The sequence below is a fragment of the Nyctereutes procyonoides genome, unplaced genomic scaffold (genome assembly GCF_905146905.1).
Source record: "Nyctereutes procyonoides isolate TBG_1078 unplaced genomic scaffold, NYPRO_anot_genome, whole genome shotgun sequence".
NCBI classification, from domain to species: domain Eukaryota; kingdom Metazoa; phylum Chordata; class Mammalia; order Carnivora; family Canidae; genus Nyctereutes; species Nyctereutes procyonoides.
Window position 1 is genome coordinate 27,525,210 of NW_026575133.1, and position 16,906 is coordinate 27,542,115.

General features: G+C 43.8%; 2 protein-coding genes across 3 annotated transcripts in view; one reads left to right on the forward strand and one right to left on the reverse strand.

Annotated features, from left to right (window-relative positions):
* Window positions 1–14,581, reverse strand: part of DHX32 (DEAH-box helicase 32 (putative)) — a 57,577-nt gene extending 42,996 nt beyond the window's left edge. The window contains exon 1 of one of the 2 annotated variants that reach the window (XM_055345940.1): window positions 14,482–14,581. The gene's annotated coding sequence lies outside the window, so the exon portion shown is untranslated. Of the gene's footprint in view, window positions 1–8,628; window positions 8,936–14,481 lie in introns of those variants that run through there. The other variant, XM_055345939.1, reaches the window with a different exon arrangement.
* The window catches only part of FANK1 (fibronectin type III and ankyrin repeat domains 1), a 97,820-nt gene continuing 89,956 nt past the window's right edge, over window positions 9,043–16,906 (forward strand). The window contains exon 1 of the mRNA XM_055345942.1: window positions 9,043–9,118. Within this exon, the coding sequence (XP_055201917.1) occupies window positions 9,106–9,118 (13 nt within the window). The 5' untranslated portion in view covers window positions 9,043–9,105. The remainder of the gene's footprint in view (window positions 9,119–16,906) is intronic.

Consider the following 16,906-nt stretch of genomic DNA (forward strand, 5'->3'; position numbering starts at 1 on the left):
GACCGCTTGATCTTGCTTACGTATGGCTGGTGTCCTCCACCAGAAGGCCAACACCAGGAGGCAGGGATTTGTGTCTGTTTTGCTCACTGCTGTCCTACAAGAGCCTGGCACCTGCTAAGCACTCAATCAGCATTTGCTGAGTGACATTAGTACCTCAGAGGTACTTTTACTCAACTTTTCCAAGTTGCCCTACACTGTGTCTGTGACAACGTCCTTTAAAACTCCTCAGGATTCGGTTCCTCCCATTTCCATACACCTTCGCTTCGTGCCGACATCCTACTGTCACTGTGCTGCTGGATTTCTGTGACTTTGTGTCCCCTTCCAGTCATGCAATCACAGAATCATGCTATTCCTAAAGGCTCCGGCCTGAAATTGTCGTGAATTCCCAGATCTCCCAACTGAAATATTTGTACAGGTTCTTAGTTTTCCCTTGACTCATACACCCAAACCACAGCTCATGCTTTTTTCAACATTAAAGCCGTTTTCTTCTTCAAGAAGAGTTACGGTGCAGAAAACAGCAGAGCTGAGATCTCAATCTGTCAGAGGCACGTCCCAAGCTTGCTCTGGGCCGCCCATGGTCCCAGCAGCCTGGAAATAACCTGGAAATAACCAATATGGACGAGGCAACGTCCTTAGATACCAGGGAGCTCCTCAGCTGTCTGGACTACCTACCATCCTTTCCCCACGCTTCTGGTCTCGCTACTTAGACGGTTATTGGAGCGATGCCCTCTTTGGTAATTTCCACAGTCTGAGCCTGAATATTGTGGGTGTTTAATCAGCAATTAGAGGCTGAGCAGCTAATGACTGAATCACTTTCCGTTCTTTAGGGATTTTTCCACTTCTAAGACTTCCATCTGTCTATTATAGGTATTATTCATGATCTAATAGGTTTTCTCTGTCCTCAAGTTTTCTCATCTTCCATCCCTGTATTTCTGGCCTTCCGTTTACTGACTCAGCCAGGACCTGAGTGCCCACTAAGTGTCTACCCTGCGAACAGGCCAGTGCCACAGAGAAAACAGCCAGATCTGGGTCCTGTCCTCATGGAGCTTACCTCCCAGCGAGGCAGAGTGTGGGGTGTGGAACAGAGATGGTCTATGACACACGGACTTAGTCTTATGGTCAAGTAACTAGAAGAAGGAAGATATGGCTGGTACATAAAAGGAGAGAGAAAGGCTCTGGTACAGATGAGCTCACAGAGCAGATGGGGCCAGATCACCAAAGATGGTATATACACTAAAAAGATTGTGTTTTATTTTAAGTGCCATGGGTCTAACTCACCCCGTCATTTTGTGATTGAAATTCTTATTTTTACTTTCTGCTTTTCTTTACAATTCTTCTCTTAAATTTGATGTATCATATATTTTTTAATACTGAAGATCATAATTTTCTTAAAGTCATTAGTGAATCAAGTTCTAGAAAAGCTGGTAACAGTTTAAGGCAATGGCAGGATGAAACATAATGGGGTTACAAGCTGGCTTACCAAGTCAGGCAAAAAAATCATTATCATGTACAAGAATTCTTAAGATTTATGAAAACTAAATAACATGTCTTGACCTGAGTATTTTAAATCATTTTCTGATATGTCTACGAAAATAGTCTGTTCTGTGATCTAATTCACAGTCAACCCCTTTTTATCTCTACTCTTTGGGGAACAAGTTCTGAGAGAAAACGGAATAAATACACACATATCTTGCCTTTTAAAAAAAGTATTCTTTTTATATGACTCCCAAATCTGTGTTGCCACTATTTGACCAATGAATTTTTCTTGAAGACTCAGTGCTAATTTGTTGAAACTTGAGAAACATTTTAGTATCTATTTAACGTCTCCTCATATTCTGAACAGCAGTAAATTATCATTAAATATTTGTATACAGGATCAAACAGAACGAATAATTTTAAAAATGCCTAAAGATGAGTCTTCTGTAAATACTAATCTGAAAAAGTTGTCTTTTGTCATTTGTATCCCTTAATTCAGTGATTCCCTAGTGTTGCAGATTTTTTAATTGTTTGAATCACTACGCCTGATAAAGTGAATGCTGATCTCTATTATGTTAGTCTAAGTATTGAAAAATAAAAAGTATTAATTCTAGCCATTTATGGGAAGAGCTCAGCAAAAGGAGGCATCTGTCTACGTGGAACCTTCGGAACCAAGCTATAGGACTAACAGAAACACTTGCTACACGTACTCAACACATTTATTCAGATTTTCACTTTGTCCTCTCCCTCTAGATGTTCTGCAGACTTACTAAAGTCAAGATCCATTTGTGAGCCATCTTTACAACTTGTACAAAAAAAAAGACACAGGGTTTTGCACAGACTAGGTGTTCAATAAATATTTGCTGAACTAATAAACAATATCCTTGTAACCCATAATTATAATGTTTAGAACAGAGAGGGTTAATGAGGCATTACAAGTGAATAATAACTGTCTTCAGGATAAAGGGCTATTATTTTTTAGAGAACAGGATCACTGATCCAATATGCTATGCCAATTCTATTCAAAATGCTTATTTGTGGCAACATAAAGAGATTGCACTGAATATAAATCAACCCATTGCTTCCTTCATTGAAGAAGTCTTACTATTAAAAACGTCAGCTCAGTGCAACAGTATGATTAGTGCCATAGTCTATTTACATTCTGGCACAAGTTCCTTATCTTCCTGCCAACCAGTAACCGTCTATGGACTGGAACTGGTCTGCAGATCACACTTTGAGAAACATGGTTCTCTACTGCTCCTAGAGTTGGGCTGATAGCAATAATGGTAATGATGATAATTCTACCAATTAGCCTTTATAGAGTGTGCTTATTGGGTGCCAGATGCTCTATGTGCTTAAACACTTTGTATGGATTATTTCATTTAAACTCTTAAAGACCCCATGAGGGTTTACTTTATTATTTCCATTTTTCAAATGAGGAAATTTAAGCCTTCAGAGGTTTAGTTAATTTATCCAGCTTCTAATAGCTCGTCTCTGGGAGAGCAGGTGCTTGAAGTCAAGTGGTCTGATCTCAGCTTAACCCTAGTTAAGTGTACAGTATATGCCTAACTACACTGTACCATACTGCTTCCTGACTGCATAAAAGAACAAGGGCTCATGTTGAGCTGTGGGCTGAAGGAATACTTGATGCTATGTGAGATGTCAGGCAGAGTGGTCTGGAAGAAATACTACAGAACAAAACAAATGTAGCTCTCTTATGGAAAGAAAAACATTGAAAATTTTTGAAAAACATGGTTGTGATCACCCATGCGGCATTACAGTCAAATATTTAATATGTAAACTTTATCTCCAAGGCATGTTATACTCTAATTGAAACAATGGGCTTGTGATTACTAGGATTTTTAGAAGGTTACCCTATTGCTTGCTTTTAATTGGCTCAGAGCTCCCCAAAGCACATTCTATTTGGCTTCTAGTATCTACTTAAAACCTTTCTTGAACAAGATAAAAGTTCAGAATTCACTAAAAAAAAAAAAAAAAAAAAAAAAAAAAAAATCTGGGATGCCTGGGTGGCTCAGTGGTTGAGCATATGCCTTGGGCTCATGGCATGATCCTGGGGTCCAGGGATGGAGTCCCGCAATGAGCTCCCTGCAGGGAGCCTGCTTCTCCCTCTGCCTGTGTCTGTCTCTCTCTGTGTCTTTCATGAATAAATAAATAAATCTTTTTTTTTTTAAATCTTATCTCCAGACTTCTAACAAGTGACTTTGTTTTGATTTAATTAGCTGGCAAATTAAATTAGCTGGCTTTTAAAAAACCCTCAAATTAAAAAAAAAATCCACTTTTAACTCAATTTGGTTCATATTAAATATAGCTAAAATAACCAATCCTGCACAATTAATTTAAGAATCCTATTTTCCACTGGTAATTTAAATTTTTGTAGACTTATATACAGAAAGATCTCCTGATCATTTTGCAGTAACTTTAATAACACAATAATAGATTGATAAACTATGTTGCACATTCTATGGCAAGTGGAAGAAAATTTAATTTTAGGGAATGCCAATGCACGAACCCCTCAAAAGCAGGGATTCTGCTTTATTAATCTTTCCAGATTTTAAAAAAAAATTTGATTTATTCATGAGAGACACACACAGAGAGGCAGCAACACAGGCAGAGGGAGAAGCAGCATCCATGTGGGGAGCCTGATGTGGGACTCGATCTCAGGACCCTGGGATCACGCCTTGAGCTGAAGGCAGACGCTCAACCCCTGAGTCACCCAGGTATCCCAGTCTTTCCAGATTTGGGGCTTATTTTTTTCGCCTCTTCTTATTAGTCTCCCTGGGTTCATCCACCCCACCCAACTCCTTGTGACAAATAACTGTGTACCCTCGGGGTCCTAGCCTTGACCTGCTGCTTGACTCTCTTCTCATTCCACATAATCTCCCTGGAGAAAATCATTCATATTTTAACTCCAATGTCTGAATGCTTAATCTAAATTTCTACCTTCGTCTCAGTCTTCTTTCTTTAGTTCCTGACCCACACATCCAACCATTACTTAAGGGAAATCCCAATTTAGACAGGCATTTCAAATGAACTGCATTCATCATGTATGCATTTCTCATGCTTCCCAAGAAGAAAAAGACTTCTTTCCTTCTCTTGTGTTCTAGATTTTGATAACTAACACAACTGTTCCCCCATCACCTGGGCGGCATCCCTGGCTTCTCCCTCCTCCTCCCTACCTACAACACCAAGACCTGCTGCTTGGACCCTCTCAGAGGCCCCTCATTCCTGTTCACTGCCCTCCCAACCACCACACTTATTTTTTTCATTTCTTCATGGAATTACTACAAAATCTCCAGTCTGGTTTTTCTGCCTCTAGTTTTGGCTCTCCACCAATTCGTCATTCACATGCTGCCAGTGATCCCTTTCAAAAGGAGAACCGATCACGTCACTGACCCAAATCCTTCTCATTACCTTCGAGATACGAATCTCACTCCTTTGGTTCTTTCTGATTTAATGCATATCTGCCTCTCAGCTTCACTTCCTTCTATGCTCTTTTAAGAAGTTCCCTCCGCTCCAGCCACAATGGAACTTCTGCTCAGAGCTGTACTCTCGTGCCCCGTGCCTTTGCCCGCGAAGCCCTCACACACTCCATCTGGTCATTTCCTATTCCCTGTATGAAGAGCAACCTCCAAGAAGTGCCTAATACATTATGGATGCTCAATAAGTGTTTGCTGTATGCCGGCAATAACAACTATTTACATTTAAGAAGTTCTTTCCAATATACTAGATACTTTCACTTATATCTATAATCACATTTAATAGATTTTGATTTTCACAACTTGACTGTTGGACAATCATTGAAGATCTTATTATTCTCAGTTACCAATGAGGAAATAATAGCTCTTGGGTTTCCAAAGTGGCATAGCTAGAAATTAAGGCAATCATCTGTGACTAAGGGCTTGTCCTCTTTCTATTATTATCCTACTGAAAACCCACTATGAGCTAAAAGGAGTACTGGACTTGGATCCTAAAATATTTAATTTAATCAGAGGCACAGACCCATCCATGCACATAAAATGGAAGAAAACTCTACAAGAAAGCAGAGTACAGGGCTAGGTGCCAAACTGGGTAGTGCTCCAGTAGAAGTGCATTTTGTGGGCATCAACCTAATCCTGGAAGACTTTCCAGATGCGGGGGCAGCAGCATGGTCCTGCAGCCCAATTATACGAAGAATGAGTAAAACGCTGAAAGAGCATTCCTCTACTCCAACAATTTGAGTGCAGACCAATACAGATCCAGACGACAAAGAGGAAACAAGTTAGAAATGGAAATGTGTTTTCTACCTTGACTGAATTTCTTATAAGTTTCAGAAAGTAGCAGAGAAAACGAGAAAAAAGTACCCTCTCACTCTGGCAAAACAAAAAGCAAACAGAAGTCCAGTAACGAAAAGGAAAACTTCCTCTGACTTATAATAGTAAGGCTAGGAAACAGTGCAGTCATTTGCTTGTCTTAATTTTTTTTTAAAGTCATCCCACTTCATTAAATAATGATAGCTTTCTACCACAATTATTTTTACCTTGACTTCTGATGTAGCTAAGAGATTTAAGTAAGAAAAAGAAAGGCTACATCTGTCTCTTCATTGCTACCTTATTCCCTGGTGATAGTGTTCTGGTTTGCTACATTTAGTTAAGTATCAGCAAAGTAAATAATTTAACTATTCTAATTTGATGAGCTTGGAAACTTCTTCAAAAGTCAGGACTTTTGTTTTTTTACCTGACCGCCAATAACATCCTGAACCTGCCAATGGAAAGAAATAGAAAACGCATGGTGGGAAATCCCCACAAGGGGCAACATCAAGACCTTTGCCATTCTTCTTCTCAACCCCTACCCCATTAGCAACTTTGTGACCTTAGGATAGTTCCTCTAAAAATAAAGTGTATCTGTTTATCTAAAGCAATTTCTCTGACCCTCTTCTCACTCAAGCAACAGACAAGTACAAGTACACAGGGCCAGCTGCTGGAGGGGGAAAGAGAAACTGTTGTCCTTAAACATTTTAGTACCCTTTCCTCCCCCCTTCCACCCCTCAGTCATTTGTTCCATCAACACACAATCCCCTAAAATCAAATGTTGCTTTTCACAGTTGCCATTACCTACTGCCTGAAATATTTCAGTGCAAGACTTCCTCAATGTCAAGTTCATAGCTACCGATAAAATCATTCTTCTACAGCAAGTACAAAGTACCAACACACATCTCCACTTTTCCAACCTTAAAATCTGCACAACCAAATTCTCCAGTCCTCGTTACTTCAGCATGGAGATCTACAATGTTGTTGTTGTTCTTCTTCTTCTCTCTCTCTCTCTCTCTCTTTTTTTTTTTAAGATTTTATTGATTAATGAGAGAGAGAGAGGTAGAGACACAGGCAGAGGGAGAAGCAGGAGCCGGATATGGGACTTGATCCTGGACCCTGGGATCACAACCCTGAGCCAAAGATAGAGGATCAACCACTGAGCAACCCAGGCATCCCTCCTTGTTCTTTTTAAAATACAAATGCCGAATCCTGTACCATTTGAGAAAATACAACCCTACTCCTGTGTTAACAAAGGCCAGGTTTTTATCACTAATTTGTCACTTCATGATATCAATAATGGGCACCACTACGTTTCTTGGATGAAAAGACCAATTCACGATTTTGCTAACGATGTGAAAACTAGAGTCTGAAAACGCGGTACTACAGGAGGAGTGCTGTTGATCTTAGATGTCGTTTGTCTAAAAATGCATCCCCTGGCCCTAAGCTTCGGGAACAGGTAATTAAGATGCCATGGAGGGTTTACTTTCCGATCTGAATTTATCACCTCAATATTCTAGCTTATGAATCGTGGGTTCTGTATACATCACACCGAGTGTCAATATCCACACATAAACCTTCTTGCTTTGACAATTAATCTCCAAAAGGCCCCCCAGAGTCCCAGCCCGGAAGCCCAGTTTGGTGAAACATAATAAATGTCCGTTTCCATCACGGAATATATGCTTCTCGGGTTCAATTAACCTCTGAACGGTTCTCCTTCTAAGAGGAAAGTAATTTTCCTTGGTGTCCCTGTCATCTGTGGGCTGGAAATCTCTCTGGTGGCAAAGAATGAGCGATCGCTTACACGACCCAAGGAGGGCTCTTCTCTCCATTTCCCCCAAGCGCTGTCTGGGGCCGCAGGAAGAACTGATGGAGGAGCCATAATCTCCAGACATGAGCACTGAATCAATCATGCGGTTTCCACCCGCCTGCTCTTTCCTCCCCAATCTTCTCTCTCCTCCATTTTTCTTTCCTCCTCGAGGCTCCTCTTTCTCAATCCAGGACTCTCTGTCGGCTGTTTGCATGTTTACCACCCACCAGGCACCGTCTCCCGTGGTCCTCCAAGATTCCTTAAAAGCACCACCTGGGGGGGGGGGTCCCTGGGGGGGGGGGGGGCTGGCTCAGCAGTTTGGCGCCTGCCCTGGGCCCAGGGCGTGACCCTGGAGACCTGGGATCGAGTCCTGCACCGGGCTCCCTGCATGGAGCCTGCTTCTCCCTCTGCTTCTCCCTCTGCCTGTGTCTCTGCCTCTCTCTCTCTCTGTCTCTCACGTATAAATAAATAAAATCTTAAAAAAAAAAAAAATGAGAGCACCACCCGGCACCGGCACCGGTATCTCAAGAGCCATTAGGATACTATTGTGTGGGACAATGTTACATTTGTTGAACGGCCCTGCAAAGTTTCGATACAAAATAACGTGGGTGGACTCCCCAGCTCCACCGAAAACGCGGAGGCTTGATGCAAACGAAACACACGCACACGCACACCCCCCATCCACCCGGAAAGGCCCAACCCAGGCCCGCAGCCTGAAATGGGATCCCGGGGATGACAGTGCAGCGCGGGGCCACGCAGCGCTCGCGGGTTCGGGGCTCGGGAGGCCCAGGTGCCCCGGGGCCGCCGACCGAGAGAGCTCCCGGGGGCACCTCCCCGGCCCGGCCGCCGCCCCGGCTGCCAGGAAGGGCCCGCGGGCTCCGGGAGGCGGGGCGGCCTGCGCCCGGCTGTCCCGGGGGTCGGGGCGGGGCGGGGTCGTGCGGGGCCAGCGGGCGGGGCGGGGCCCCCCAGGCGGCCGCAACAGGTGCGCCGCCCCCCGCCCCCCCCCCCCCCCCGCGCCGCCCGGCCGGCCTTTACCTGCAGCGGCGGCTCCCGAGTCCGGGGAGGGAGGGAGGGAGGGACGGAGGGACGGAGGGCCGCGCTTCCCCGCCCGGCAGGCCGAGCTCGCCGGACGCACGGACCGACCGACCGACGGACGCCCGCGGGCGGCGACCGCGGCCGCGCAGGCCCCCGCCCCGAAGGCCCGGGCGCTGGCCCCGCTGGCGGCGCAAGGGCTGCGGGGAGGCCCCGAACGCCCGGCGGGGCTCAGGGGGCAGAGTCTGCAGCCGACGACCCGGCCGCCACCCTCGCTCGCTGGCCCCGCAGGCGCGCGGGCCCTCGCGCTCGCCCGCGTTTCCTCGCGGCTTTTGGTCCCTCCCTCTCGCCGTCCTCCTGGCCCCGCCCCCCCGCCCCCGGTTGTCAAGGCAACCCGGGCGACGCCAGCCGCGGAGCCGAGGCGTTAGGAGGGGCGGCGGCGGCGGGGGCTCGGCCCTTGGGGCCCGGGAGCTGCTGACCATGGAGCCCCACAGTAAGGGGGCCGGGCGGGGCGGGCCGGGGCCTCCCGGGAACCGGGGTGGGTGCCCGCGCGCGGCCCGCAGGCGTTAACGCTTGTAACGCGGAAACACCGTGCCCCCCCCTCCCTCCCGCCGCGCGTGTCGGGTCGGTCGCGGGGGCCGAGGGGGTCCGCTGGGAGCCGGGGGGGGGGGCGGGGCGGGGCGGGGGGGCGCGAGAGCTCGGAGTGTGGACGGGAGGCGGCAGCGCCCCCGCCCGGTTCCTCCCTGGAATTACCGGGTATTGTCGCCACCGCTCAGGTCGTCGAGGTCATGGTAGTTTTTAGTTCATTCATTCATTGTATTTTTCCTTTATTTATTTTTTTTAATGGAGTTCAGTTTGCCAACATATAGCATAACACTCAGTGCTCATCCCACCAAGTGCCCCGCTCATGCCCATCACCCAGTCACCCCCACCCCACGCCCACCTCCCCTTCCACCACCCGTTGTTCACTTCCCAGAGTTAGGGGTATCTCCTGTTCTGTCTCCCTCACTGATATTTTCATTCAGTTTCTCTCCTTTTAAGAACCGTCCTGCTCCTACGAGTCAGCAGTTGAACCTGCCACGAGGGTGGGCCTTGCATTTGCGAGAGAGACCCTGTCCAACCTCTCCCCTCCACCGTCTGTGGTTTAAAGGAGGAAAACAAACAAACAAACAAAAAACAACTGAGCTGTGTCCAAGCCTGTTTGGTTCATGGCTGGAGGTTCTACGAGGTGGGACACTACGAAAAACAAAATTATTTTCCTGTTTCCCACCTTGTTTGGCAAAACGTGGCCAGTCTGGAATCAAGAGATCCAATTGGAGCTCTATCTAAGTTAATGGGTCCCCGGCCTCCCAAGCCCCTCTAGGGCTGGAGAGCTCGGTCCTTCCTTTGCCAAGCTAATGTGTTATTGCTCTTTTTGTTCTTAAAATAAGAACAGTATTTCCCATAGTATTTCCCAAGACTTGGAAGACCTTAAACCTTCAGAGAAGGATGCAGTTTGACTCTCAAAACCAAGTCATCTTTTCTTGGGCCATTTCAGAGATGGAAGTACTCAGATCAAATCCATTCTCGGGGGGAAATGCTGGCATTTTAAGAGGTCATTAGTTTCAAGCAAGAAGGTTTTAAAGGTTTTGTCCCCCACCCCTTTCAACTCATTTGCTGATGAAAAACTTAAAAGGTGTGAGTTATCTATCATTTGCTTGAACTGAATTTATACACTATCCTGCCATTTGCATTTATAACTCTCAGGATTCTATATCACATCTAACTTGTCAAAAGAAACAGCGTAAGACAATACTAAAAGTTTTGTCCCCTGTCAAACTGATGCCAAGCTGTGTATGTTCTCTGTTTACGAAGAATGAGATGAAATATATCCTTTGGAAACAACTTTATTCCTTCTGATTTGTTGTTTAAATGTGTTAAGTATAAATTTCAGCCAATTCAGTGCTCACGGTCTTTATTCACTCCCTCATTTATAGTATCTATTGTGTTCCAGACACACTCTAGACAGCGGGGTGGCACGATGAGTAGGACACTGTTAGACTGTTAGTTTGGGCCATCCCAGGAAAACCCTGCAGAGACTTGTCCAAGAACCACCCACACCTCCCTCAGGTCTGAGATTGGGAGAGAGGAGACAGATAGAAGGGTCCTGGGAGGAAGGAATAAGAGGCCTGCAAAATGACCCAGCAAAGAATAAGGGAAGGGGTTCCAGGCGGAGGGAACCCTGCAGTACATAGGTGCTGAGATCTGAAGAGCAGTGGGTTTGAGGCTCAAAGTAGATTAGTAAAGTTTTAGCTAATAAGACTTGAGGGTAGAGAGGAGTAGAAAAGACAGGTCTGGAAAAGTCAGTAAGAGCCAGATCACAAAGGCTTGATAAAACTATGTAAGAAATGTATCAGGGGGTGTCTGGGTGGCTCAGTCAGTTAAGCATCCAACTCTTGATTTTGGCTCAGGTCATGATCTCAGGGTTGTGAGATGGAGCCCCGCGATGGGCTCCATACTGGGCACTGAGCGTGTGTAGTCTGCTTAAGGTTCTCTCTTTCTACCCCTCCCTCCCTGCTCCCTCTCTAAAAGAAAAAAGAAAAGGAAAGTATTATGTGTATGTATTACATGTTTATATCCCATCGCATTGAGTTTTGAAGTGGAAAATTTCTGTTAATTAATCCATTCCCGGGGTATAACTGTACATTTATTCCTTTCACTATATTCTTAAATGCTTTTATCAATTTAATTTTAGATAATCCAAACAATCACCAGTTATCTTAGGAAGTTCTTTTTTTTTTTAAGATTTTATTTTTACGTAATCTCTACATCCAATATGGGACTCAAACTCACAACCCTGAGGTCAAATTCACATTATCTACTGACTGAGCCAGCCAGGCGCCCCAGGAACTTCTTTCACAGTCCAATAAGCACCATTGGGATAAATATTTACTAAATCATTCACTGTTAGTAAATATTTGGAAGACACTTAAAACATTAAATGATTTTTTAGGTCCCTTTTAATTTCAAAATTCAAATCCAACCTTCAAAATTAAGATTTTCCCTGAAACTCACATTATTTAATTCTCTCAAAAATATTGGAGAGCACTATAGATAGGGTATTAACAAGTATTATAATTATAACTACAATTATACTGTAACCGATATTATATTAACAATATAATCCAACACATTTTAAACCTGGTGTTTACATGGCACCGTTTGTCATGACGGGTTTCTTTTTTTTTTTTTTTTTTTTATTTTATAAATTAATTTTTATTGGTGTTCAATTTACCAACATACAGAATAACACCCAGTGCTCATCCCGTCAAGTGTCCCCCTCCGTGCCCGTCACCCATTCACCCCCACCCCCCGCCCTCCTCCCCTTCCACCACCCCTAGTTCATTTCCCAGAGTTAGAAGTCTTTATGTTCTGTGTCCCTTTCTGATATCTCCCACACATTTATTCTCCCTTCCCTTATATTCCCCTTCACTATTATTCATATTCCCCAAATAAGTGAGAACATACACTGTTTGCATGACGGGTTTCAAAGAACATTTTACAACCGTGGTGGCACATAGCATCAGTGAATTGATTGAAAGGAAGGATTCTTCTTGATGAAGGATCCTTTAAGGATAAGACATACACCAAAGGACAACACCGAGGACCTGCTAGAGTCAGCCTTATCCATTCTGTTTCCACACACTTAGGTTTCTATTACTTTTAGAAATGACCTTTATTAACAGAGTCATTAAAATCCAATAAACATAAACTCCTCAGGCCTCAAAGAAGGATCATACTCTGGCTTTAGGCAGAGGAGGACAGGGGCTACCACTATTTTACAGAATAATAATAAATCAATGAGCCAAGAAATGACTCCCCAGGGAAAGGGCAAATTAAGTAAATTCACAACCTCAGGCCGTTCAGAGTGGTTTTGGCTCAGCTCTCAGCTTTATTATTTTTTTCCTAAGCTAACTACACTGTAGGCAAGATAACCCATGTTTGAAATAACATGGAAAATCTACATCAAATTCTTTTTTTTTTTTTTTTTTTCGGTTTTGGTTTTGGTCTTGGTCTTGTTTTTAGAGAATATTTAAGTTCAACAGTACTGTCTCTTCCCTAATTTCTTAGTGACTGACAATGCCAAGGGGTAGCTTTGGGGGGTCTTTACCCTCCCTCTCATGATCTTTCCTAGCCCACCAAATCCCCTAAGCAGACACATAATCTGAGTCTAAAAACTGTATTTATCCCGTGCAACATCAAGATAAGCCCCCAGCTCTGCATTAGAACCCCCTACTGCTGTCTACTCCCTGTATAAAAATCTGGGTCTAGTTTAGGCTGGGCAGCAGTTGACTGCTATATACCTGCCCTTAGAAAGAAATGCCAAATGGGGATCCAAGTTGCTCCAATGACTAAGAGAATGAGGCATTCACTTAAAGGGCTGAAGCCTTTCTGCAAGCCTGTTTTTCTACTCATTTTTCATCTTTGATAGGATTACAACATCTCCCCAGTTATTCCAGCTGGAAATCAAAGAGTCATCCTTCACTCCTCCCTTCCACGCCCTATTCCTTGTACCATCCTGCCCACCAGAATGCCTGTTTACTCCACCTTCAAAATACGCCTCAAATGTGCAACCTTCTTCCTACTGTCATCAGTGGGACCCCAAGCCACAGCGTCTTGCTTAAGCCATGATCGGAGGCTCTCCTGATTTCTACAGTTCCTCTCTCCTGCCCCATCTGTGCTCCACCTGGAAGTCAGAGTGACCTTTTCAAAATAACATTTTACATCATGTCACTCCCCTGCCAAAACCTTCCAGGGTTCTTATAATGATCTAGTTGCCTCTTCAGGCCTATCAGGGGTATGATCTTAGATAATTATGCTTCAAGTGTATGGGTCTTTTAGTCCCTCCACCAAGCTCCTTTAAGGACGGTAAGTCTGAACCAGCTTTTTCCCTCCTGTTCTGACAGATCTGACTCAATATCCTCTGGTCTTAGTTTCAAGGTCCCCTCTTCATTGAATCCTTCTCTTCAATCCTAAAGTAGGTAGTGCCCCCCTTCCTCGTGTGATTCCTGCCTTTGTGTTTTTCTCTTCCTAGCAATGATAATTTGAAATTTGTTGTTAATTAAAAAAAAATCTGTTTTCTCCACCAGATTGTAGGATTGTTTTAAAGGGCTCAGTCTGTCATTCTGGTCCCAGTGCCTGACATGAAGTAAGCCCTGAACTAGCATCTATGGAATGGATGGCAATGCTGATAAGAGCTGAATGCCTCATCTGATTTTATTTCCTTAAGAATGGGATGTAGTTAAAAATGAAAAGTCATTTTACTCTATGACAGGAAGGGCTTTGCACCAGTGAAATCTAAAGTGCCTCTTGTGTAGGATGCTTCAGGTAATGTTCATTTAACTCAGGTGCTTATAAAAGTTAGCTTGATTACAAACACAGCATTCCTTTTTGCTAGCCTAAATGAGAGGTTTTCAGAATCTCATTTTATCCAATAAAATTAAGGAACTAGGCAAGTAATCTTATTTTTGAGACCAAGGACTCACCAGAATCATACATAGACCCAACAAAATCATTGCACTACAATCGGCTGCTTGTGTGTTAATTGCCTGAGAGACTGGTAAGAGTTTGAGAAGTAAATAGGTAAGCCCAAGAATGTCTTTAAAAAATCTGGTTAACAGTTTCTTCTCAAGTAGTCTTAGCCCCTAAAGAATATTAATTCTATTAACTAGGCTTTAATTGAAGTGATATCATTAAGAAATAAATGCTTATATGAATCAAGTTCAAAATTTAAAAAAATTTTTTCGAAGCAAAATCTTTTAAATAGCTGTCGTTTCAAATTCCCATCAAAATAGTAAAATTCATTGCAATCCTGACCTCTGGATGCTCAGCCAGCCCCGGAAAGGGGCAAAACGACTTGATGATTGCAGCTTTGTGTCACCAGAAGATCACGTTCACCTCAGCATCATTCCCAGACCAAGTCTATTCCTGGTAACTTGGATTTTACCTCTTGACAGGGTAAAGGAAGCACTGTTAGGACTTGCCTCCACCCAGTCACACCCAGGAGCTGAGCTAGCCAACCAGATTCAAGGAGGGGTTTGTGTAAACCAGCAACATCCAAGAATGGCCTGAATGACTCATTAAGTACACAAGGTGGTGTTAACTCATTAACAAGTAAACAACTCATATTGCAAGAAATGTTCTTGCATTTCTGCACTCACAGGGCTGGCTGGCAAGCCAGGGGCAAAGATGCTTCTCCTCAGGATCCTCCAGCCTGCGTCCTGGGGGCATTTGCCTCCTGGGAGGCAGAAGGAAGGGAGGGGGAATCCCTTTCTCTTAGACCCCATGTGCCAGTTCTGTTAGCTGTGCCTTACCTTCTTCCGGGTTGTCAGGGATCCTTCTCTGGCCTTGTCGTCTTGGGGGTGTCCTCTCATCCTCAGACTCTCCTGCCTTCGTGTCTTGGTCCAAAATGCACTCACTGCCCATCCACCTGTCTATTCTTTAGAACAAGTTTTGGACATCACTGTCTCTTAGAAACTTTGCTACCTACCATCCCCCAACCTAAATCAGAGTTACTTTCTCCCTCCTAGGTACTGTCTGCATTTTATTAATACCTTTATTATTCTAACAGTTTGTAATCAATATATCTATCTGTTCAACTCTTTCATTAGAAGTTAACTTGAGGGGCACCTGGGTGGCTCAGTTGGTTGAGCATCTGCCTTCAGCTCATATCATGATCTCAAGGTCCTGGGATTGAACCCCGCATTGAGCTCTCTGTTCAGTGGGGGCCTGCTTCTCCCTCTCCCCTCTCCCCTCTCCTTGCTCATGCTCTCTCTCTCACACTCTGTCTCTCTTTCTCTCTCTAAGGTGGACAAATAGAGTCTTTTTTTTTTTTTTGACAAATAGAGTCTTAAAAAAGAAAGTTAACTTGAAATGGATTAAGAGTTTAAACATAAGATCTGAAATTTTAAAAACTCCTGGAAGAAAAACATAGGGTAAAACCTCCTTGACACTGGTCTTGGCCATGATTTCTTTGAGATGACACTAAAAACACAAATAACAAATGCAACATCAACAAGTGGGGCTACATCAAACCAAAAAGCTTCTGTACAGTGAAAGAAACAACAAAATAAAAAGGCAATCTCAGATGAGAGAAAATATTTATAAGCCATCTATCTGATAAGGGGTTAATATCCAAAATATATAAGGAACTCAATATTACTCAATAGCAATAATAGTTAATAATCCAATTAAAAATGAGTAGAGGACCTATATAGACATTTTCCCAAAGAAGTCACAGATATGCTTTGCTTTTCAAAAGTTTACCCTACTTGGCTTTGATGGCAGACCTACATACGTACCTGTTTTTTCTAATCAAAAATAGAGTTGGGGTGCCTCGGTGGCTCAGTCAGTTAAGCCTTCGACTCATGGTTTCAGCTCCAAGTCATGATCTCTGGGTCTTGAGATCAAACCCTGTGTTGGGCTCCATGCACTGCACGGAGTCTGCTTGTTCCTCTACTCCTTCCACTGCGTTCTCTCTCTAATAAATAAAATAAATTTTTTTTAAAAATAGCATTCATCAAGGTTTTGCAGAGAGCCCTTACAGGGGCAGCACGCACCGCAAGTGGGAAGAGTAGCGCTGTCAAGTGCCTTCCCAGGAACCACACTCCGCATCTTTGCATCCAGCCACCAGAGCTCTGAGTGGGCTGTAAGCACCTGCGCGTCATCTTGATTTATTTTGTTTATCTGTTAGCAGGATGTGTCCTTAAGTACCAGAAAAGCCCAAGAGAGGTTGTTTTTTGGATCTGAGAATGCTAAAAACAGTTTTCCATGTAAATTAATGGGTAATTGCTGCTTCTCTACACCACTTCAGCTTGTGATAGTTTTCTTAAGGATGTTCTACTTCCAGATAGCTGGGGAACCTGTACGAATGGCCAAAGGGACACAAAAAGATGCTCAATATCATTACTCATCAGGGAAATGCAGATCAAAACCACAATGAAGAACATCTCAGACCTGTTAGAATGGCTTTTATTAAAAAGATAAGAGCAAGCATTGGCAGGGATGTGGAGGAAAGGAAATCCTGGTGCACTGTCAGTGGGAATGTAAATTAATACGGCTGCTATAGAAAACAGTATGGAGGTTTCTCAAAAAAATTAAAAATAAGACTACCATATGATATATCAATCTCATTTTGGGGTATAAAGGAAATGAAATCAGGACCTTGAAGAGATAATCTGCATTCCCTCATTGCAGCATTATTCATGATAGCCAAGATCTATAGACAGAGATATAATGGAAT